At 46.3% G+C, this 24,516-nt stretch overlaps 1 protein-coding gene across 5 annotated transcripts in view; it reads left to right on the top strand.

The window, feature by feature from the left end:
* Nucleotides 1-18,518, top strand: part of SORBS3 (sorbin and SH3 domain containing 3) — a 349,900-nt gene extending 331,382 nt beyond the window's left edge. For all 5 annotated transcript variants that reach the window (XM_078666295.1, XM_078666296.1, XM_078666292.1 and 2 more), the window contains one exon: nucleotides 17,240-18,518. In XM_078666295.1, coding sequence (XP_078522421.1) covers nucleotides 17,240-17,310 — 71 coding nt within the window. In that variant the 3' untranslated portion in view covers nucleotides 17,311-18,518. The remainder of the gene's footprint in view (nucleotides 1-17,239) is intronic.
* Nucleotides 18,519-24,516: the final 5,998 nt, after the last annotated feature.

Here is a 24,516-nt window from a genome sequence, read left to right as displayed (position 1 = left end):
ACGAACATATGCGGTCTGACCACATATAAAATAAGAATGACGTGAGGCTTTGAAAGTAGATTTCCCACTGTCACTATACTCGACCATAGTAGTACAATCACTATGTCCTACATGTACTGAACCATTCTTTCTGACACATAATTCGCCTTTCACTGGTAGAACTGTAATAGCAGGCAAATCTGGAGTAGTCTCGGACTGAACGTTCTAAACCATGAAATTCGAGGAATAATTACCTAAATCATATACTTCATTTTCTAGATCTAACCCTGTTCTATGGGAAAGACCTTCCTTGTCTGGGAAGCATGTTCTATTCAAAAGGGACATATCGTTTGAGGATGACGTTAACGTGGACCATGCTCCACACGAACCATTGTGTGAAAACGGATAAGGAAAAAGTGGCAGAACTCCCTTCGGTGTCTGGAAAGGGGGGAGTCGACCACACACCCAACAATTAGTGGCATTGCTGGTCTGGTGTGAATAGTGTCACATACGGATAAAAGTATTGTTGCGCATGGCAAGACGATAGGATAACTCGTGAGGAGGCAGTGCACTAAATGTGTGCTCTACTGTAACATTAGAAAACATATGTACATGTGAATCAATAGGAGGAAAATATATATATAAAACATAACTTATGCCTGTAATCGTAAGACTCAGAAATAACAAAAGTAATAGAGTAATAATGCATCGACTTCGAAGATTCTTTTGATAACGTATTCTCTTGGAGTTTCAACTAACTCTCTCACTATGCGGGTCTATCTCATATATGTCAGGAACCTGTCTAACCGTTTCACCCGAGAGGGACTTAGACAATTAAACTGTCTGACTTACTAGACCTCAATTTTTCTTTATACTCCTGCTGCGGAGTTTTCTCTAACAGGGGAAGTTTAGAGTCAGTATCTGGGCAGTCCTTAAGAACGGGGCAGTCCTTGAAAAATGTTTTTGGACGGAGTCCATGGAATCGCTTCACATGACTGGAGTGCAACCACCCCTTACGACCTTCGACCTTGATTGCCGTCCTTGTTGTTAGCAGAACGAGTCTTGGTTCTTTACAGCGGGGCTCCAGCGGACTTGAACGATCAAAATTTCGAACCAGAACGAGGTCGCCTGGTATGACCTCGTGCGGTTTCACTTGGGTGTTGTCTGGAAAAGCAGCGGCAACCTGTGAACGACAAGAGAGTAGTGCAGACATCAAGGAAGCCAGGTAATCTGTCAGCATATTACTGTCAACATCTGTAATTGTACGTGGTCTAGGTGTACCCCACATGTTTGGGGGACGACCGAAAACTACCTCATAAGGAGACAGACCTGAACGGGAGTGAGCGACCATTCTCATGTAAAAAAGGGCGACTGGCAGTGCTACCATCCAATCTACGCCTTTCTCTGCGCATACTTTGGCAATGCGGATTTTCAGGGTCTGATTATGTCTCTCGACGAGACCAGCTGCTTCAGGATGTCGTACACAATGGAACTTCCACTGGTACCCTAACAGAAGAGATACTTGTTTCATGAGTTCGGATGAGAATGGCTGGCCGTTATCTGAATACACGACCCTAGGTAAACCATAGCGGGGGAAAAACTCACGAACCAACTGCCTGGCAGTGGTCGCGGCAGTGTAATCTGGGACTGGATATGCTTCTGTCCATCTGGACAAAGCGCATACAACTACGAGGACATACTTGAAACCTCGACATCGATCCATCTGAATATAATCCATCTGGAGGACTTCAAAAGGGTGGTCAGGAGGATGGAATCCACCTTGTTCCACCGGGACACCTTTACCTGGATTGAACTGACAACAGATCATGCAGGTACGCACTTTCTGTTTGGCTGCTGCTCGTAAATGCTTGTTAAACCAAAGGTTCTGAATACTGTCTAACATGGCTTTTTCTCCCAAGTGTGCTGGACTATGTGCGGTGTTAATAATGACTTGAACCATAGAGTCGGGGAGAAACCACGTGGCTTTTCCCTTCGTCAACCATCCCTGATCTGTCTGGACCCCTCCTTGTTCAGACCATTTCTTGATTTCGTCTGGGGTAGCATGTAACTGTATATCTAGTACGTCTTGTGTAGGGTCTTTAACTGTCATACAAGTCGTCTGAACTGGGACGTCTGTCTGTGTCTTGTTAACTGGAATGTCTGGAGTCTGAGCTGTAAGCTTGGCTGTTCGATCTGCCAGGTCGTTACCCTGGGAAATGATGTCAGTGACTTTCGTATGTGCCTTGCACTTCATGATAGCGATAGCTGTCGGTAAATGTATTGCATCTAACAGAGCTTGAATGAGGGGGCCATGCTGAATCTTGGTTCCATGAGAAGTCATGAAACCTCTTTCTTGCCAGAGTACTCCAAAGTCGTGTACGACTCCGAATGCATAACGTGAATCTGTGTATATATTTACTTTCAGGTTCTTGGCTCGTATGCAGGCTTGGGTCAGAGCGACGAGCTCTGCTGCTTGAGCAGACAGGGTGTCAATACGATGTGTTTCTATAACTTCAGTGTCAGTAGTCACTGCATACGCGGCTACTAGTTCTCCTGTACTTGTCCTCATACATGAACCATCCACATAAAGTGTCAGGTCAGGGTAAGGTTATGCAATGTCTGTCAAGTCTTGTCTTGGCTTTGTCATGGTGTTAACAACTTCCACACAGTCATGTGTGGCAGGATTTGAAGTAACTGAGGGTAACAGTGTAGCTGGATTTAAAATGTTGCAGCGTCTGATTTCTATGTGTGGCTGGAACAATGTCAGTTCATATCCTGTTAAACGTGCAATTGTCAAGTGCTGTGTCTGTGTTCGGTTTAAAAGAACTTCCACGGAGTGTGGAACTTGTACTGTCAGGGAGTGTCCTAACACTATGGAATCACTTTGTCTGATAGCTAGAGCTGTGGCTGCAACGGACTTGAGGCACGCAGGCAGAGCCTGGGCCACCGGATCTAATGTGCTAGAGAAATAAGCACAGGGCTTGTATTGTCCTGCTTGATCTTGTGTGAGAACAGATAATGCAGTACCATCACGTTCAGTGACAAAAAGTGTAAAAGGCTTACTGTAGTTTGGTGTTGCTAGGACAGGTGCTTGGCATAAAGCTTTCTTTAACTCGTTGAAAACAAGTGTATGTTCCTGGGTCCAAGGGAGGACAGTCGATGTGGCTGCCTCCTGTGTAGTTAACTGTATCAGTGGCTTGGCTAGATATGCGTACTGAGGAATCCATTGTCTGCAATAAGAAGTGAGGCCGATAAAAGCTCGCACCTCCTTCTGTGTCTTGGGCTGTGGAAGATGTGCTATTAACTGGATACGGTCTGGTGTCAACTGCCTACCCCTCTTGGACAGTAAGTGTCCAAGGTAGACCACTTGCTGGACACAGAATTGCAGTTTCGAAGGGGACACCTTGTGCCCCATCTCGGCCAGGAAGTACAAGACTGCAAGTGACGCACGTTCGCAGTCACGTTCAGAACGGGCTGTGATCAATAGATCATCGACATACTGGAGCAGTGCAGTGTCAGTTGGCATGTGAATATTGTCTAGTTGTCTTTTAAGTGCTTGACTGTAAATACTAGGACTTTCTGTGAAACCTTGAGGAGCTCGTGTGAATTTATAGCTTCTTCCATTTAAACAGAATCTGAAAAGGAATTGGCTGTCTGGATGAATGGGGACACTAAAGAATGCGTTCTTGAGATCTATAACAGTAAAGAACGTAGCTTCGGAATCAATGGCAGTCAATAGGGAAGAAATATCTGGGACCACAGGGTACTGGGGTATGATACATTTATTAAGTTCTCGAAGGTCAATCACTAATCGATAAACTGGAGGTGCATTGGGATCTGTACGTTTTAGAATCGGAATGATAGGAGAATTACATACATTGGAGTCAGTTTCTACAACTACTCCTTGAGCCATGAGCTCGTCAATAATTTTCGATAAGGCTGCTACAGCCTCAGGTGGCAATTTGTACTGTCTGATTCGTGGTAATACAACACCTTGCTTCAGAGTGACACGATAGGGTGTAATGTGCATACAACCTACATCAGTTGGACCTTGCGCCCATAAATGCTGTGGTACATTCAATAATCTTGGATCAAAATCACGTAACACATAATGACCTTTAAAATCTCGTAAGAACAGTCTCACTCCTTCTGGGGAGCAGCATATGACTGCTCCTAATTCTTTCAGAGTCTTAATACCTAATAAATTCTCTGGACATGATTTCGTAAGTAACAAGTCTGTAGTTCGGGACAATGGACCAACTTCTAGGGAAACTGGTTTCGATATTTCATTAACAATAGGCTTTCCTGAAAATCCAAGGGAAACATTTCTAGAGCATGAGAGTGGAGCCCCTGGAACCTCGTCATGACTGATGGTAGTCCTACTTGCCCCTGTATCAATCAGAAACTTTCTGTCTTTCCCTAATACTTGACTGTGTACATAGGGACCCTCTTGATCTACAGGAATCTCGATGAGAGGCAAGCCAACCTCCCTCTCTAGGCTGTTTCATGAATACGGCTGATAATCTGGATACTCTGACTGGGCATACTGGTACATCTGCTGGGTAACGTGTTGTGTGGCAGCGATAGGCTGCGGTACTGTAACTGTCTGTTGTGCATTCTGCGGTGGCTGGGAAGTCTGTGAAACTTGTTCTTGTCTAGGCGGACGTGGTCTCTCTTTCGTTTTACCAGTAGCTATGTTGTGTTTCAGAACTGCACATTCGTTTATATAATGACCTGGCTGTTTACAGTAATTGCAGGTCCCTTTAACGGGAGCTGCAGGATGACTAGCTTGACTCGGACCCCTCTTCTGACTGTCTTGTGGAACAGACTGTGCAACTAGTACTTTCATTTTCGTATCTTTCATACGTCTCCTTTCATGTTCCTGCTCCTCCCTGATTCTGTTCTGGTGATATTGTAGCATCTGGAGCATTTGTGACGGAGTATTAGCTTGCCAGGTACTTTCGACTTTTAGTACTCGATTTTTAACTTGTGGTAAAGAATTCTCAACTAGTTTGGTAACAAAAAGATGTGGATACGACTCACTACTTGTTTTCAGACCACTATTAATAATGAAACATTTCTCAAATCTAGAATAAAAATCACTAGTGTCTTCGTCTTGTTTCTGTTTACAGGCTGAGATGGCATCCCAGTCTTCCTTTTTCGTGGCTAGTAATCTTGGCAAGACTTGTATTAACAATTCGGGCAATGCTTTAGCTTTATCCCCGAGACCGGTACCTGGAACTCGTGTATTATCTTCAGTCTCTAATGCGGTCCAATCTATCTTTTTCTCTCCCACCTCCCATTCTTTTTCTTTGAGTTTTTCATATATGCCCGCAGGCAACAGGACCTTTAGCATTTTAATGATATCAGGATACGTGTATTCTCCCATACGGAGCATGTCTTTTAATTCACGGTGGAACCCTGCTGGATCTTTATCGTGACAGGGTATTAACTTTTTCATTTCTAGAAGTTCTATTTTCGTGATAGGGGTGTAAACAAATACTCGTTCTAGATCACCCCCCTCTCCCTTAACTGGATGTACTTCTCGCAACGGATTCTGTCTGTCTATGTAGAATGATTTTCTTTCTGGGGGTGGAACAGGAACAAAATGTGGATTCAGGAACGTTCTGTATTTGTGGCGCTGTTCTAGAATGACACTAATTAAATCGGTACCTAGACCTTTCCATCTGTTTAGGAGTAACTCGTTCAGTACATCATACAAAGGACCTGGATCAGAATGCTGATCCTCATACAGTGTAATGAGGTGCTGGATCATATACATACCCACCAGACGCTGCTCGGCTGGGGGCAGTTTCAGAAACGTTTGGGCCACTATTTCATCTGGAAACGTGGCAGAATCACTAGTCCATCGAACGGCTGATCGGGCTAGTTCTTGTTCATGCATGGTACTAAGTTCACTATAACCTATTCGTAGTTTCAGAATTTTATCAGTAACCTGGAATACTTGTTCTAGAGAACACTGTTCTGGTACGGGAGGAGGAAAAACCTTCTTGTCATCTAGACGTAAATGTCGGTCGGAAAGTCTAGTTCTACCTACATAAGCTATTCTGTCGGGATTCTCGCTGTCTACCTCTTCACTTGAAGAGTCATTCTCTTTCTCGGTTGCTCTTTTCGCTTCCTCTTTCTGGTGTATACTTATAATTTCCTTACGAATTTTCCTGTACATGCTTTCTATACTACCTTGTGTCTTATGTTTTCCCTCGGCTATATTGTCACTCCACCTAGTCAGGGCTTTCATCTCGTCTTTGTCTTTATCAGGATAGTCCTGTTCTCTTATTAAACAGTTAACCAAGAACTGTAAAATCATACTTTGAATCTCGGCTTTTCTGTGTGCCATAGCTTCGTGAATACTTCCTGGATTCTCCCCTGTACGGATAAAATGATATATTCTGTCTAGATGTTCTTTCATGTCAGGCAGGGAGGCCAAAAAGTTGGCAACCCGTCTTAAACGTACTGAATATAACATCATGTGATCTTCGCCTGGAACTGAATCATATATGCAGTCAGTAAGGTGTCGCTTGAGGTCTGCGTATGTAGTCACTTTTGGCGTACGCTGTAACGCTGCGTCTCTCAGCGTCATTCGTTTTACTTGAGGCGGGGTGGTAGGAGCACCTCCCCCCGCTCCTCCTGAACTGGAATCGTCAGTTAATACTGAACGTGCTGGTAAAGTGACTGGCAAGACGGGCACACGTAATGTGGGCTGGTCCGGGGGTACTGGCACAAAAACGGAGTCCCCGGGACCAGTGGCTGGAGGAACAGGAATTACATTATTAACAGGGTGTTGAGGGTGAGCAGGCGGAATAGGATTTGCATATTCTGGGACTGTATTGTCCAAATAGGACGAAAGGAAAATTTCAGCTGCAGTCGGTTCATGACGTAGCTTAGTCGGGACCATTGGTGGCGGTAAATTACAGGGTGCTTCCGGGGTTGCCTTCGGCAAGCCCTCGGCAAGAAGAGGATACATACCTTTAATAAGGGCATTTCTCTGTCTGTCTGACTGTTCTGCTCTAACTCGTTCACCTTCTTCTAGAAGTTCCCTTTCTTGGGCTTTTTCTGAGGATTCCCTACTTAATTCTGCTTTTGTGAATTCTTTTTCGGTTCTTCTATGAGATTCTTTGCGCCATAACTCGATGGCATCTTTCTGGGACTGTCTGGCTTTCTTTTTCCATAATGCTTCTTCTAATCGCATGATGCACTCGGCATCCCATGTACCTGATACAGGCCATCTATATTTCTCTTCAAGATTCTTTGTATAATCCCCCCATAAGTCTAGGTATAATATGGCATCTAAGCCATGCTTGTGATACATAAAATGTCCAGGACTGTCCCTAGGAGGGACAGGAACTGCTTCTTCGAGTAACCCTTTTCTGGTTTTTATCTGATGTAATTTTGCAAACAGAGGCATTTTGGAATCGTACTTGAACTACACACAATACACAATAATCACAGTAATGAAATGGCAAACAAATCACTCATACCACGACATAGAAATACATTAATAACAGTTCGAACAGAATACTACCTGATACACTGAAAACATAACACTTGAATTTCTCGAGAACGGACTTACTAGAATTACTGGATGCACTGCTAAAACAGTACAGAACATACCGGTCTCGTAAAGAGACACGTCATACCGTATCCACCTATGTGAATACTTCGGACTGGATCTGTGTACCCAAACCCATCGGACCAGGGACAAACTAATGAACCTGTCTAGATACTTCCCCCACAACGGTACTCACCGGGAAGCAGAAACTGAAGGCCTCGGACTGGACTGGACTGCTACGACGTCTGGTTACTACGCATGCGCTTCGAACTTCGGACTTCAGAAACAGGTGGGCCTCCGGATACCTCGGACCTTGCTCTCTCGGCTTGGGCTCTGGTCGGGACGAACCGCATTCCTCACCGCCTCGTCTGGATGCCGGACCGCAGTCTCCGTCTCCTCCGTGGGCCTGAGGGAGACTTGAAGCAGAAATATCTGCCGGTGCGCAGTAGAGTTCCGTCACGGCTGTAGAAGGGTCAGGGGGCCTGCGTTACATCGCCGGCGCGTGGGGAAGGGGCTCGTTCCTGTTCGGGCGCCATTATGTGGTAAATAAATAATTAATTACCGGTACTATTTTTCTATACATTCAATAAAACAGATAGCTCAATAAATAAGAGGCAGGATCCGGGGAATCTGAGTTGAACAGGCTTTAATCAGGCATAAGGGAAGGGACAGGATCGGAACAGCCTGAAATAGAATGGCACGAGTGGCAGCTGCAACGTCTCATTAACAGTACATAGTATATATAGGAAAACATTATAATTGCATTGAATACAGTAGGCGTAACAAGTGACAAACATAAGATAAGAATACATGGGCGTAAAAAGAAGGCGTGTACAAAGACATGTGATGAGAACGTCACAGAAGTGTCATAAAGTGGGTGGATACATGGAGGGGGCTACCTGGGCAGCTGGAACCTTTAACCTAGTGGTGCGCGCAAACGGACAATGACGTGTAACTGAGGAGAGCTGGGGGCTCTGACTTCTGCACTAGAAGAGGAGACTAAAGTCTGCGATGTCAGGACGACATGTACCTATAGCATATCTGGTATCTGGTGTTTGGAGTACATGTTGATAGAATCTAAAAGTTATCAGGGCAAAGGCTACTTGACACTATGACTGATGCATGCATATATTCTTCATGTATTGCGTGTGCTATGAATCTTCTATGGATATTAATTCAGTAATTCTCTTGCATGGAGACAGGAAGACTAGACTATAGCTGAAGCTGTTTATGCGGTTCGTTAGCTTAGGAATGTGAAGACGGAGAGCTGAACTGATAACCAGAGGCATAACATATTCTTGGCAGACAGGCAGGCAGAGCCAGGCCGGGCACCGCGCTGCGCGGCAGGAAGTAAGTGAAGGGTCAGGGATGCAGGTGGGGGCTGCATCGCTCCTCGGAGTGGTTTCAGGAGACTGGAGCTTGAATCTGGTGTTCAGGCCCTTTGAGGCCTAGAAACGGGGACAATGCGATGAATTAACGTGCACAATGTACAACGTTGGCAACATAGGCCTAATACTCGTTGCTTTCACGAGAACTGGAAACTGGCATACTAACGTTGGACACAACTATAATTGCGTCTTTAATCGGTCATAGGGGGATATATGCATATCGATCATGCACATATAACATAGGATGGGGAACACGTAGGCACATATGACAAAGCAAAATTCAATTTTCCTCACTACTCCCACCGACAGGCGCTACGGACGTTCAAACCCTGACTGACCATTATCTCAACGCTATGACCTCAATAATTAATGAGGCTGCACCTATGCAGCTAAAAAGAGTTTCTACTAAAATCTCCAATCCATGGTACGACGGGAGTCTCAATGAGGATAGACGAGACATGCGACTGGCAGAGCGTACCTGGAGATCAGCTCCCTCTGCAATGCACCTAAAAGATCTGAAGAAAAAGAGAAACGCCTACTTCAGGAAAATAAAACGCTCAAAATCAGACTTCTTCAGCCTCCAGCTCGACCAAGCAAAAAAACGCCTGAGAAAACTGTTTGAGCTAATTAGAACACAATCCAAGGATCAACCCCAACCACTCAACATTGGGCGTGAGGCACCCTCCTGTGAAGACTTCGCTGCTTTCTTTATCCAAAAAACTGACAACATAAAGAGCGATCTCCTCATTGATGCAAGCCTCTACTCCAAACCCCAGTGCCTAGCACCCACTGAACCAAAAAACAATGCTACTTGGTCAACCTTTGGCACATACTCGGAAGAAGAAATTGGCAAACTGCTCAGCACCCTGAAACCATCCAATCACCTAACGGACCCCCTTCCTGCTAACGCAGTAAAAGACTTTACCCCTTTGCTCATCCCTCTCTGGACTAAAATTATCAACAGTTCTCTCCAACAAGGAAGCATACCTGATTCCCTCAAAGTTGGCCAGGTCATACCACTGCTAAAGAAACCTACAGCCGACCCCTCTGATCTCAACAATTACCGTCCCATTACCAATATTCCCACTCTCGCCAAACTGCTGGAAAAATGTGCGCAACTACAATTGACCAAACACATTGAACAATTTGATCTCCTTAACCCTCACCAGTCAGGCTTCCGAGCAGGACACAGTACAGAAACTGCTATGACCCACATAATTGACGACGCACTGCAAATGCTAGACCAAAACGAGACCTGCCTCCTCATCCTCCTTGATCTCTCTTCAGCATTCGACACCGTTAAACATGAGAACTTACTAGAACTACTAAACGCTAGAATGGGTTTATCTGGAACTGTTCTCAAGTGGTTCACTTCCTTTCTTCACAACAGGTCGCAGAAATTCAAGAGCAACAACCTGATGTCCTCGCCAATACCCGTAACGCTAGGCGTCCCCCAAGGATCCTCTCTATCCCGAACTCTGTTCAACCTAGTCATGGAACCGCTCACCACCTTGCTACAAGCATCCAATGTACACTTTCACATGTACGCCGATGACACCCAACTTTATCTCAAATTACAGTCCCCCAAAGACATCTTGCTCCTGAACTCAACGATCAGATGCACCCAATCCTGGCTTGCCGATAATCATCTCCAACTCAATGCCCTGAAAACAGAGTTCCTTCTGATTTCACCTCCAGCGAAGATCTCCACCACTCAAACTTGGCTTAAACACCTAACCGCACTCAATGTCCAACCGACCATCGTGGACTCAGCAAAATCTTTAGGCATAACACTCGACACCAATCTCAACATGCAGCAACATATCAGCAAGGCAACAAAGGGAGCGAACTTCCAGATCAATACTCTGAAGAAACTTAAACCCTTCCTCCCAGCCAAAGACTTCCAAACCGCAGTACAAGCACTAGTCATCCCTCGAATTGAATACGGCAGCATCACCCTCTGCGGACTCCCACTAACTACAACCGCACCCCTGAGAGCTTCTCTAAACGCTGCAGCGAGACTCATCACTGGGTCAAAAAAGCACTCCCATATTACCCCTGACTTGAAATCCCTGAACTGGCTGCCTTTTGAAGCCAGAATACATCTGAAAATCGCCTGCATGACACACAAGGCGGTACACCTAAACTCACCCGGATACCTTGCTCAGAAACTGACAATCTCTGGCGGAGTTAGAAACACTAGAGGCACAAACAATCTTCTGCTGAAACCTCGAAGATTCCGGAAGGAAAAAACATATAAGCGCTCCTTCTCAAGAATGGCGCCTAGGATCTGGAACTCACTCCCGCCCGAAACCAGGCTTATCTCTTCCACTACACTCTTTTAAAATGAAGTAAAAGCCATCCTCGTGGCTAAATACACTTGAGCTTTTAGCTCAGACACTGTTAATACTCTGCATCGATTTGTACTACATGTTTGACCCCTTTGATTATCTGTATTAACTGTTTTATCACTCACATGATTGGCTTTGTAGCCACCTAGTTGTACTGTTTTGACCTATTGATTTATCTGTCTGACTATACTCCCTCATGTACTACTCTTTGTAAAGCGCTCTGATATCTGCAAAGATCTTGTCCGCGCTATATAAAACTTTCAAAATAAATAAATAGAGGGCATGTACTCCCGATCCCCTTGTGGTAAATACCGCAAGGAAGCGGGCATCCATACAAGCAACAGGAGATGCCCCCTCCAGATAAAGAGAGAAAGCACATTAAGGCTGATGGCAAAAAAGCCATCATATGGACAACTACCCAGTAGCGGATCACCAACTCGGTAGGCTCACTCTCAAGATGCAACAGGCGTAAATGTGAGGAAATGAACGCCCTTCTACAGCACCTACCTGAGGTCCTTGAAAGAGGGCTGAGGAACTAGTCACAGAGGGAAAAACATTTCCAACGCAAATATTTGGGACTCAACCTTGGCGGGGAGACTGAACACTGACGCTTTGTCGTTAGTTTCAGATCACAGAACCGTGATTAACACACGGACCGTGACGGCGCCCTTGTAACTTCAACGCGACTATTGAGGATTTCACTCCGAGGATTCCCTTGTGATGACTATCCCGTTTTTAAGAATTTTGAACACAACATGGGTTGATGAGCACCCTTGAGGCTCTTCACCAGTAACGGAGGGCGATCCAGTCACCCATTTCCTGGTTGCCCCGAACCCCCCCTGTCCTGAAGAAGATCCGCACGGCCGAGGCAGCAAACCGCCCTTGCGCCCTAAGTCAGATCGAAACGTCGACGCCCTTGGAAAGGCCTAGACTTACCACTTCTGTGTCCCTTATCGTGCGAACTCGGAATTTAATTTTGTATTTGTATCTGTGCATATAACCCAAACTGTTCACAAACAGATGTGTAGCTAGGCTGCATATGACGGTGAATGTTAACCGTTTGTATTGCTTCCAAATATATATAATCTCTTCTCTTCTATTCCTTGTATTTCCTCTTCCCGCTTCTTTCAATCACCAACACTGAAGCACTCCTTTATTTCTACTAGCACATTCCCTCTTGGAGCAACCATCTTTTTAAGAAACTGTCAATTCTTGAATATGTTCAGAGCTTTCACCTGACTAAGTACATTATATGACTTGGTGAATAAGAATAACCCTTTGGGTCTGTCTGTTTGTTTATCTTTATGTTAAATTGATGCTTAAATTATTGAATAATGATGGTAGGAGCCTGTTTCTAATTATTTTGCTTTCTGGCTCCAGTATAAACATAAGAATCAAATGTAGCTTTTGTTATTTACCTAATTGCTTTTGAAAAAAGGTTCTAGGACCACTGTCTTTTGTACCACATAGTACCCAGGTCCAGGACTAACCTTGGGCACACCCCATTTTTTTAAATGGCTCCTGTGTGTAAACAACAACATCCGGCTCTGATAGCATGCATAGCTTTGTGTCTTTTAAACTAGAGGTGCAACAGCAACATCTTGCTTAATTAGGAGCATCTCTTTAGTCTTCCAAGAGGGCAGATGTTAGTTAACATCAAGAAAGATGCTAAGATCACCACGTCCAAGTGTGCCCTACAATCAATGACACTAAGGGCAATGGAGCCCCCACTCCTAGGCACTGACTCACAATCCACCCCCCTCTATCATCTACCACCTGTTGTGGGAGTATAAGTGATGTCCACCCTTGCTGGATGGAAATTACCTCCTATCAGGGGGTTCTAGCATTTGTCCATCAGGGTTACTGCCTAGAATTCCATATTATCACATCCAACATACCACCACGTGGTCACATTCGAAGTAAAGACCACCTTGTTCTCTTACAAGAAGAGGTTACATTGCTCCGCTAAAGGAGTGCAACACAGCCAGTGCCCCTGCATCAACGTGGAGAGAGTGTCTATTCACTATACTTTCTCATTCTAGAGAAAGAAAGCTCCCTCTGCCCGGTAGTAGACCTGAGTCTGCCTAGTTAGTATGGCCTGCTGGAACATTTTCACATAATAACTCTGCAGGATGTCTTCCCACTTCTCCAGATCTCAAAGTTGCATATTTCCACATTGCTATCCATGCTGCTCATCACAAGTACCTACGGTTTGTGGTAAATGGACAGCAATACCACTACTACCCTTAATGGTCCCCACAGAGCCAAGGGCCTTCATAAAGTGTTTGGCATTATGAATGTATGTATGTATATGGTATTTCTGTCGGACAACCCTATCCAAAAGGCAGCAGAGTGTTGTGCATGGTCAAAAGCAGGCTTATATGCTGGCTCCCTGACCCTCGTGGGTCAGGGAGCCAGTGGGCGGGCGAGTCCATCCTTTCCCCCCTGCTACTGCCTCCAAACCTTCCTAGTCCGACGTTCCAGGCCCATCATCAGCCAGTTGGAGGCAGGATCCGCCATCACCTCCTCCACTGGCAGTCCATCGCGTGGGACAGGTGGGTTCTGCAAATAGTCTGAAGGGGCTACTCTATCCCCTGAGACTACCCCTCCCTCCATGCCACCCTCTTGCGATCTCATGTCGGTGGGTCTTTTGGCACTTCTCCTCAATGAGGTTTCAGCTCTCATGGCCAAGGGAGTCATAGAGAGAATCCCGTGCCAGAAGTAGGTCGTGGTTTCTATTCCCGCTACTTTCTGGTGCCCAAAAAGGACTAAGGCCTGCAGCCTTTTCTAGTCCTCCAGGCCCTCAACTTCTTCCTCCTGGAGGAGAAGTTTAAAATGCTCACCCTAGCCCAAGTTCTGTTTGACCTCGACCCAGGAGACTGGATGGTGGCGTTGGACTTGCAGGATGATTATTTCCATATCCCCGTCCTGTCAGCCCACAGACGTTACTTTTTGTCCACGGTGGGCCACGAGCATTTTCAGTTCACTCTGCTCCCATTTGGCCTTACCAGTGCCCCTCGGGTGTTCACAAAGGAGATGGCTGTGGTCGCAGTTCATCTGCGGAAATCAGGGGTTCCAGTCTTTCCCTATCTCGACGACTGGCTTTTGAAGGCGGGCTCGTCCTAGGCTGTCGTCTCTTACCTCCAGACTACGGCGGACCTCCTGCACTAATGGGGTTCACTATCATCAAAATGCCGAAGTCACACCTGACTCCCACTCAAATGTTCCCTTTCAGCGGGCGGTTTTTTTGGCACAGTGAGGTTTCAGGTCTACCCCCCGAGCAGCGAGTTTGGGATATTCAGGCTAGGATACTGATGTTTCAGCCTCTATCCTGGGTTTCGGTGAAAATGACTCTGAGGCTGCTGGACCTCATGGCTTCCTGCATCCTGCTGATGGATCATGCCAGATGGCATATGCGGACTCTGTAGTGGGACCTGAAGTTCCAGTGGGCGCAGGATCAGGGGAATCTTTCTGACTACCTCCAGATCTCAGAGCGAACTGCGCACCAACTGCTGTGGTGGCTAACGAACCAAGATTGGGTCAGAGGCAGACCCCTCTCCCTTTCCCAACCAGATATGACTGTGGTGATGGACACGTCACTCCTGGGATGGGGCGGACAGTTGGGAGAGGCTGAGATCAGAGGTTTATGGTCTCCGGCTGAGTCCAGTCTCCATATCAACCTTCTGGAGCTCTGGGCGATCAGACTGTCATGGAACGCATTCCATCCTTCTCTCAAAGGGAAGGTGGTGCAGGTGTTCATGGACAACACCATTGCCATGTGGTACTGCAACAAACAGTGCAGGGTGTGGTTGTGGACCCTTTGTCAAGAGGCTCTCCGCCTCTGGACATGGCTGGGACATCAGGGCATAACCCTGGTGGCTCATCACCTGGCAGGCTCTCTGAACGCCAGGGCGGACAAACTCAGCCATCGGTGCCTGGTCGATCATAAATGGCGTCTCCATCCAGAGGTGGCGCAAGGTCTCTTTCAGCGGTGGGGAGAGCCTTGGTTAAATAGAATGCCCAATGTCCGCAGTATTGCATGTTGGTGTTTCCAAAGCGTCACCCGCTTGGCAATGCTTTTTGTCGGAAGTGGAGCTGCTGCCTCCTGTACGCCTTTCCATCTGTACCACTTCTGCCCAGAGTGCTCAAGAAGATCAAGCACGACCGGGCTCAATTCACTCTTGTAGCTCCGGATGGGCATGAAGAGTCTGGTACCCCGACCTTCTGAGCATGGCATCGATCCTCCGATCAGACTGCTCCTTCCGGAGGAACTTCTGTCGGAGCAGCAGAGGAGGGTTCTTCACCCAAACATGTCCAGCCTGCACCTCCTTGCGTGGAGATTGAGTGGCAGTAGTTTCGACCTTCCACCCGAAGTCTTTGATGTTATCTTGGCAACCAAGCGTCCCTCCACTAAAGCAGATAATGCCTGTAGATGGATCAAATTTGTGGCATGGTGCACAGCAAATGCCGTTGACCCCCTTCCTGCGGTCCTTTTGTACATACTTTCTTTGGCCCGGCAGGGATCTGCTTTGGGCACTCTTAAAGGATATCTTGCAGCTATCTCTGCTTTCCTTCGGCTGCCAGATCAGCCTTCCCTATTCAAAACTCCTTTTGTTAATAGATTCCTTAAGAGCCTTACTCATCTGTTCCCTCCATCTTCCATCCTAATGCCTCAATGGGATTTAAATCTGGTTCTCACTTTTCTTATGTGTGCTCCCTTTGACCCTCTTCATAACTACCTGCTCAGGTTGCTGACTCTCAAGACTGCCTTCCTTGTTGCCATCACCTCTGCTCGCAGGCTGAGGGAGCTGCAGGCTTTATCTTACAAGCCCCCTTTCCTATCTGTCTATCCAGATAAAGTGGTGCTTCAGACGAAAGCATTGTTCCTTCCTAAAGTTGTCAAGCCTTTTCATGTGGGACACAATCTATTACTCTGCCCTCCTTTTACCCACCCCAGCATCCCTCCCAGGAGGAGGAGAGACGCCACCGTCTGAACCTAAAACGTGCATTGTCTTTTTAACTTGATCGCACAAAAGACTTCCGGGTGGATAATCAACTCTTCGTTGGCTATGTGGGTGCCTAGGAAGGTCGAACTGCTCAAAAACTGACCATCTCCCGATGGGTTGTCCTCTGCATCAAAATATGCTATACTTTGGCAAAGAAGAAACCTCCTTTGGGGTTGCGTGCTCGCTCCACCAGAGCAACGGCGGCAACCACGGCGTTAGCAGGTGGAGTCCCAGACCTTAACATATGTCAGGCAGCAACGTGGGCATCCCTGCACACGTTTACCAGACACTACTGCCTGGACAGCCAAGTCCGGAAGGATGAGTACTTTGCCCATTCGGGTCTCCAGGACTTCTGGGTATGATCTTGGTTCACAGACCCTTTTCCGGGGAAGGTATTGCTGGGGTTTCTATTCTAAGGTAAGGATTCTACAACTAGTTGTCTCTATCAGATGAACAAGTTGCTTACCTTTGGTAACGGTGTATCTGGTAGAGATATATATTAGTTGTAGATTCCTTACCGCCCGCTCTGCAAACTGATTTCTAGGGCTAGGGACTCCCCTACAGGGCCCTAGTTTTTTATGCACCTGGCGTGGAAAGTCGTGTTAAGAACTGACGTCAGCACGCATGGATGGCATCTCTGTAGGTCCTGTGACATCATCACGGCGCCAACTACGAACGCAGAGCTGACCGACACCACCTAACGACCCTCAGGGGTACTGCTGAAGAAAAATCTACGGATCCAGACTGGCACCTGAGGGAAATTCTACAGTAAGGAATCTACAACTAATATATGTCTCTACCAGATACATAGTTACCGAAGGTAAGTAACTTGTTCTTTAGGATGGTACTTAGGACTCTGACTGCGGGAGATAATGTAAGATTGATGACCATATTTCTCTTTTTACTTTGTGTTGCACTGATTTGCTTCTTGTGCTTGCTCCACAGGAGTGTGTCGTAGAACCCAGAAATTTGGTACGTTCCCAGGAAACTACGTGTCTTTGGTGGCTCCAGAATGATCCGACTTTTCTTGGTTGGGGATACGGAAGCAGAGATGGAGCAGTTCCATCACACAAAGCCCTAATCCTGAGATGCACATACTGGCACTTTGTGACTGGAAACCCATTGGCTGACATGAACCTGATCACATGACCACCATTAACCTATGCAGCAGCAGTGTTTAATGATCATTGTGGACCTCCAGCTGCATTGTTTCACAGGTCACGTCGATGGTCCCTCTACTCAGAGTGGTAGTTACTGATACGGCCAAGGCCAGAGCAGGAAGACTAGACCGTCCATCTCCAGCGAAAAGTGGCACATTGTCTGAAGACCCAGGGAGGCGGGAACCTAAAATGCAAAAGCAGTACAACTTTAGGAATCGTGCACAAAGTAGTGATAGACATTTCATAATCTTGTGAAAGAGCTTGTATTTATGTATCCACACTCGCAACGTCTTATTGTATGACACAAATGCATTAAAACACGTCTGACCCCCCTTTCTAGCACATAAGCCTAGTGGGTGTGTATAATGTAAAAATGGTTATGTATATGTTCCTGCTCTGGGGGTGGGGGAAGGAGGAACACGATGAGGTTGTGGTAGCAGCCTGCAGATGAAGACCAGGGGCTGCTAGGGAAGAATTGCATATACTGCTGACTCCATGGAGATGTGGCCCAACCCACAAAATGGACATTTTCTGAAACCCTCCTCTAAATTCACACTCTCTATAATGCCAAAAGGCTTGGACAAAACGGTCCCCTTATGGCGATGCCATGACAACCAGCGCCCTACCCTGCTCAGGGTCTAGACCAAACAGTGTCCGCTCTGCTGCTGAGGTTCTAGTATAAAATACCCCTTTTTGTTGAGATGCCCATTCCAAATACCCACTATTAAGATGCCCAGCTTGAAAATGCCTAATGAAATGTCCATCCTTTTTACATCCTGCTTAGACATGTTTCAGAACCCCCCACCCCACCCCTCGACCTGTTCTGCGGTTGACTTGAACAGTGACCGGTCAATAACCCTCCTCCCCCTGAAGAGAGTCTCATTCCCAAACACTCCCTCTGACAAGAGAGCCTCCTGACCCTTGGTGAAGTCCTTGTAGAAACATTTCCCTCTGCCTCCAGGCCTCTCTCTGATGATTGCCCAGGCTTTTTAAAATTATAGGTTTGGATGTACCTTTGACAGCGCTGCAAAATACATAAATAAAATATATTTAAAAGGGCAGCATACCTGACGGTGATCTTCTTTATTTCTTCCTTACCTAATTCCAGTAACCACTTATCTGGAAATGATTCAAGTGTATAGATTTCTCTGCTATAGAACTGATTAATTGACCTCATGAAGAGATAGTCCCTCTGTCCTCAGTTAGAAGGTAGACCATCATTTGGGCCATATGGAATGGTTCCAGGACAGATGTTGGACTGGTGTTGGCTTCACCAGCAGAAGCCTTGTCAGTCACCCGTGGGAGGAGTGGATCAAGAGGACCAGGTGAAGGGCGATGTGATGCTGCGCCTCAAGATGGTTGTCAAATGCCTTGTACTGAGTCAAGGTGAGGGATGCAGGCAGCATGAACTCACAGGGATGGACGCCCTGCAAATCCAATTGAGTAATCCGGAAAAGAGATCCAGGCTGAGGTGTGTACGGGATCTACTTCGACTTGGTGGAAGATCTTGCTGTTGTCCCAGAAAGAAGATTTATGAATATGGTGAACACTCTTGGGGATTGGAGCCAGGAGGTAAACAGTTGGGAACCAGCAATGTTATGTTCTGTGCTTTGAGTAAAGCACACACTCCTTGGGCCTCATTTATGAAAGCCTTGCGCCACCGGTGCGTCACTTTTTCCCATGTTAAAAGTGACGCACCGGTGGCGCAAGTCCTTCATAAATAAGGCCCCTTGTAGTTGCTACTAGGAGTGCTATAGGTAAAGACCTCAAGCAGCAGAACTATTATAGCTGAAACCACAATGTCTGCTGGGTCACGTGGGGCTGTTGGGGGCCGTATCAGCCTCTTAAAAGTTCCGCGTTTGTTGCTGCGGTGCAAGGGCTTCATGAATGAATGAATGGGGACATTTGTATAGTGTGCGGCTACTCCAAGGAGTGTCCCGGTGCTAGTGAGCAAATCTTAGTGAATACTGCAAAGAGACATTAGAACCAGGCCCACATGAATTATATGACGGGGAAGGACCAAATTATGTAGCAAGAAAAGGCACATTATGCAGCACATTTAGTGATAGTATTATTTCATAATTTTGTACTTTTTACACATGGTAACACTGTTGGTAGAAACATTTCACCCCCTTAGTACTAGTTTATTAACTAAATACAGTAATCAGCAACTGAAAGATACCAATTATATTTCTGAGGAGCCTCCCATGCTGTGGGACCACTTTGTCACATTTTTTGTAACTTTTGATCCGTTTGGGTTGGAAACATTATTATTATTTTTTTTTTAAATATGCAGAGTATGCGGCAGGTAATGAATTAAGTGTCAAATGCAGCAAATCCATAACTATGCGGAAAACGCCACTGTGGCAGACCCGCATAATTCCAGCAGCCCTGATTTTTTTATACACCGAAGACTAACTTATGTAATATCTAATATGCGTGGTTATGCGATAGGACCAGGAGGCGCCCATTCCACACCTGCATCCTCCAACAGAAACCAAGTCCACAACATAGCAGAACAATTTTCTTTTTGGGTGCCCACAGGTCATGTTTATTATGTTTATTCACGAATCAAAACACACCGGCAAGTAACATCGCAAAGCAAAAATCACTAATATTTGAGCAAACTTGAAACCTTTTAGACTGATGTTAGGGTTCACGTTATTAAAATTATCAATTCAAGATCAGCCTAATGGTTCGAACAGTAGTATTGCTTATTCATCATTCCGTACTATGTACAGATTGCTGGTTGTGTGTTTGCGTTACACTTCGCTCATGTTGAGGTTTTATTCTAACAAGACCACATGGATGAACCAACCTTTGGGGGGGGGAGGGCGGGGAGGTAGATCCCTCACCTCAAGAGAGAGATTTAAGAGAGGATGTGGCCTAAAGGAAGGCTAGAGCAGTCTATCTCAAATCTGGGGAGCCGGGTTCGAGTCTCGGAAATGACGCTCAACATCCTGTGATTCTGGGCAAATCACTTAATCTCCCTGTGCCTTAAAAAAATGAATGTGCCCTTGTATAACGTAACTAGTGCTCATGTAAAGCGCTCTGATACCTTTGGGTCAAGTTCGCGCTGTATAAAACTACGAAAAAAAGAGACCAGAAGTGTAGTATGTGGAAAGAAATAGTCTCACAGTGGTAACAAGACTACTAGGTGGCCATGATATCTGTCAACCTACCAATCACCAGAGCTGGTGGTGGAGCACGAATTACGCACTACCTGTCGCCCTGCTTGTCTGGCGGTGTCCTCAACTTGAAAATTATGCTCTGAGCTGACAACTGGCCTCTGTGAATAATTTAGGGGTGGGCGGAATTTGCGTAATTGCGTTACGCAAATCTCTGTGAAATGGTAAGAAATATCTCGCGAACACACATTTCAGAATGCGGGAAAGCAAAAAATTTCACGAAGTCGCAGAATGCAGACTTTTGGGCAATTTCGCGTTCTCCGCGGAACGCGAAATTACCCAAATTCCGCAAGAGGAACGGAATTTACCGCCCAGGCCTAGTGAATATACCATCTATTAATGGTATACCGTGTGCCCAGTCCAGGACGTTACTCTACCAACTAAGGCTCTCGTCTATATCCTGCAAATGAATAGAACCACAACTCCCAGAATGCATGGATTTCTCTCCAATAAAGTGTCCCGGTGACGTGGAGTCATCTGGTACCCTTGGGGCAAGCTGTGACCTGGGACTTGCTGTGCTCGCCGTTGACCCGCCTGTGCAGCCCACAGTGCCTAAGGCGAGGGCCTGCCCCTCAGATGCCATCTCATTCTGCGGCTCCTCCGGGGTGTTTGCACCCTGCGTTTATTGTGAAGTTGGGCCGAGCTCTTATCTGAGGCAGACAGGCATGGAGTCTTCTGGGGGTGCTGGGCACGCCAGGGGGTGCCCAGACTGGCTACTTCAGGGGAGCGCCTGGCTTCGACACTCATGACCTGAAGCTCAAGTCCCCTAATTTTAAATAAATAAAAATACCGTTTGTTTAGTGGGAGTTGTGGTGGTTCAGTACACAGGGCTTGAAGTGTGTGATTATGGATGGATCAGGGAGGCTGGTCATTGGTAGTGTGACCACGCGCCGTGGATTTGCCGGAACTGCCGGTTTTTCACCATCTGTCCCAGTCAATTGACCAGATGTTCCCGTTTTCAGGTGGGATGATGACTAAACAGAGGGAGGCAAGTTTTGATATGTTCCAGTGCAGAATTACTTAGTAGCCCCCAGAAGAAAGAAGTGTAGATAACATAGGTGACTGTGTTTAAGAGTTGCATCTAGTTCCTCGTTGTTTGAGTTTCCTACATTGGTGATTGCTGTCATTTAGTTCATTCCGAGCCCAAAGGTACATGGAGCATCTGTGTGTGTGGAATGTCCCACTTGTTGGTTTTCAGTAGTCGGTCCCCCTAATCAATGGGGGTACACGAGCCCACGCTGGAATATCCTGGCCGTCAGTTTCAGATCGGACCCCTGCTCTGTGAACTTTTGAAAACTTAAGTAGTCAGACTCGTCTTTCATTAAAGAACAAAACAGGGCTGTGATCGACGAATATCGGGCACAGTTGTTGATCCGCCCCGCCCCCTGCCCCCTCCCCCCCCCCCCCCCACCCTAGGCTCTAGATTTCCCTTACGACCCTTATGGGCATCTCTCCTCTTTAGTAAGCGTTCTGAATTAAAATAAAGGGAACAAAAAGAGAGTTATACAACTTCTTAAATAGATAGATCGTTTATAAAAACACATTCCAGGACCGAAAATATAGTGCCCCTTGTTCTACCTAATCATCTAGTAACCATATTTTATGTGCTTTTTACGTCCTGATATGTAAAAAACAATATTACATGGACTCCACAGCTCTAAAACAGACCAAACGAATAATACAGACAAGCATTGAAAATGCAATAGGTCTCGCAATAGAAAAGTTTAAGATTTTGGTGTGGTAAATGTAAATATTTTTTAATTTTTGTTTATGTTTTACAAATTATAAAAGTATTAATTTTGTTATTTGAAATGCCAATAGCTATACATTTAGCAAATGTTACATCTATGGCATTAGTAAAGGTACATGTTTAGTTTTCCCCTGTCTTACATGTATTGATCTGACAAATCACAATCTTTTAAAAATGTTATAAATAATACGTTTGCAATGCAATAGGGCTCGCATTAGTAAAGTTAGGGGTATTAGTATTGTAAATGACAAATTTTTTATTTATGTTTTTGTTTTGAAAATAACGAAATTAATAACTTTGTCATTTACAATGCCAATAGTGTTAACTTTTGCAAACGTGACACCTATAGCATTTGTAATGCAATATGTGTTGTATTTACATGACTTAGATGTATTAATATTAAAAATAACAATGGGTTGTATTTTTTCCAATATTTAATACTTAAATAAAAGTTATTGTCATTTCTAATTGCAATAGCTTAAACTTTTGCAAATAACTTTTTGGAAGATTATGTTTAGTGTATTTTATTGTGATGAAAATACAAGAACAGAAGTGAAATATTAACATTTTTTTGTGACATTTGTAATAAAGTTTGAAACATTGAGAGAACATATTTGAATCAGTTGTTGTTGAATGGTTGCACAGATTGATGCTGTGGTGGCTCTGAATGATGTTGTGGCGGCGACGAGTGATGCTGTGGCGTTCAGTGATGCTGTGGTAGCGCATAGTGGGTGAGGGATGGAGTGTGGGCGAGGGATGCAGTGTGGGGCGGGGGAGGGAAGGAGTGTGGGGCAGGGGAGGGATGGAGTGTGGGGCGGGGGACGGATGGAGTGTGGGGCGGGGGAGGGATGGAGTGTGGGGCGGAGGAGGGATGGGGTGTGGGGCGGGGGAGGGATGGAGTGTGGGGCGGGGGAGGGATGGAGTGTGGGGCGGGGAGGGATGGATGGAGTCGGGGGATGGATGGATGGAGTGGGGGGATGGATGGATGGAGTGGGGGTATGGATGGATGGAGTGGGGGGATGGATGGATGGATGGATGGAGTGGGGGGATGGATGGATGGATGGAGTGAGATGGATGGATGGAGTGGGGGGGATGGATGGATGGAGTGGGATGGATGGATGGATGGAGTGGGGTGGATGGATGGATGGGGTGGGATGGATGGATGGATGGATGGAGTGGGGGGATGGATGGATGGAGTGAGATGGATGGATGGAGTGGGGGGATGGATGGATGGAGTGGGGGGATGGATGGATGGATGGATTGGGGGGATGGATGGATGGATGGAGTGGGGTGGATAGATGGATGGATAGAGTGGGATGGATGGATGGGTGGAGTGGGATGGATGGATGGAGTGGGATGGATGGATGGATGGATGGATGGAGTGGGATGGATGATGGATGGTTGGAGTGGGGGGATGGATGGATGGATGGAGTGGGGGGGTGGATGGTTGGATGGAGTGGGGGGGTGGATGGATGGATGGAGTGGGGGATGGATGGATGGAGTGGGATGGATAGATGGAGTGGGGGGATGGATGGATGGAGTGGGGGGATGGATGGATGGATGGATGGATAGAGTGGGGGGATGGATGGATAGAGTGGATTGGGGGGATGGATGGATGGAGTGGGGGGATGGATGGATGGATGGATGGATAGAGTGGGGGGATGGATGGATAGAGTGGGGGGATGGATGGATGGAGTGGGGGGATGGATGGATGATGGATGGAGTGGGGGGTGGATGGATGGAGTGGGATGGATGGGTGGAGTGGGATGGATGGAGTGGGGGGGTGGATGAAATGGGGGGGATGGATGGATGGAGTGGGGGGGATGGATGGATGGATGGATGGAGTGGGGGAGCCGAAGGCAAGAAAAAAACGAGTGCAATCAGGGGAGCAGAAGGCAAGAAAATGAGTGCCTTCAGAGGAGCAGAAGGCACGAAAAACGAGTACAATCAGAGGAGAAGAAGGCACAAAAAATAGAAGAAATGGAGAAGCATGGGGAGTGGGCAGGAAAGAGATGGGGGTGAGAGGATAAAGAGTTGGATAGAAGGACCAGGAGAAAAGGATGGAAGGTGGTGAAAGGAGGGTGGATGAGATAAGGGCGAGGATGTAGGTGGAAGAGACAGACT

Source organism: Lissotriton helveticus, chromosome 11 (assembly GCF_964261635.1).
Source record: "Lissotriton helveticus chromosome 11, aLisHel1.1, whole genome shotgun sequence".
NCBI classification, from domain to species: domain Eukaryota; kingdom Metazoa; phylum Chordata; class Amphibia; order Caudata; family Salamandridae; genus Lissotriton; species Lissotriton helveticus.
Note: the sequence above shows the minus strand (reverse complement) of the source record. Positions and strands in the feature narration are given on the sequence as shown.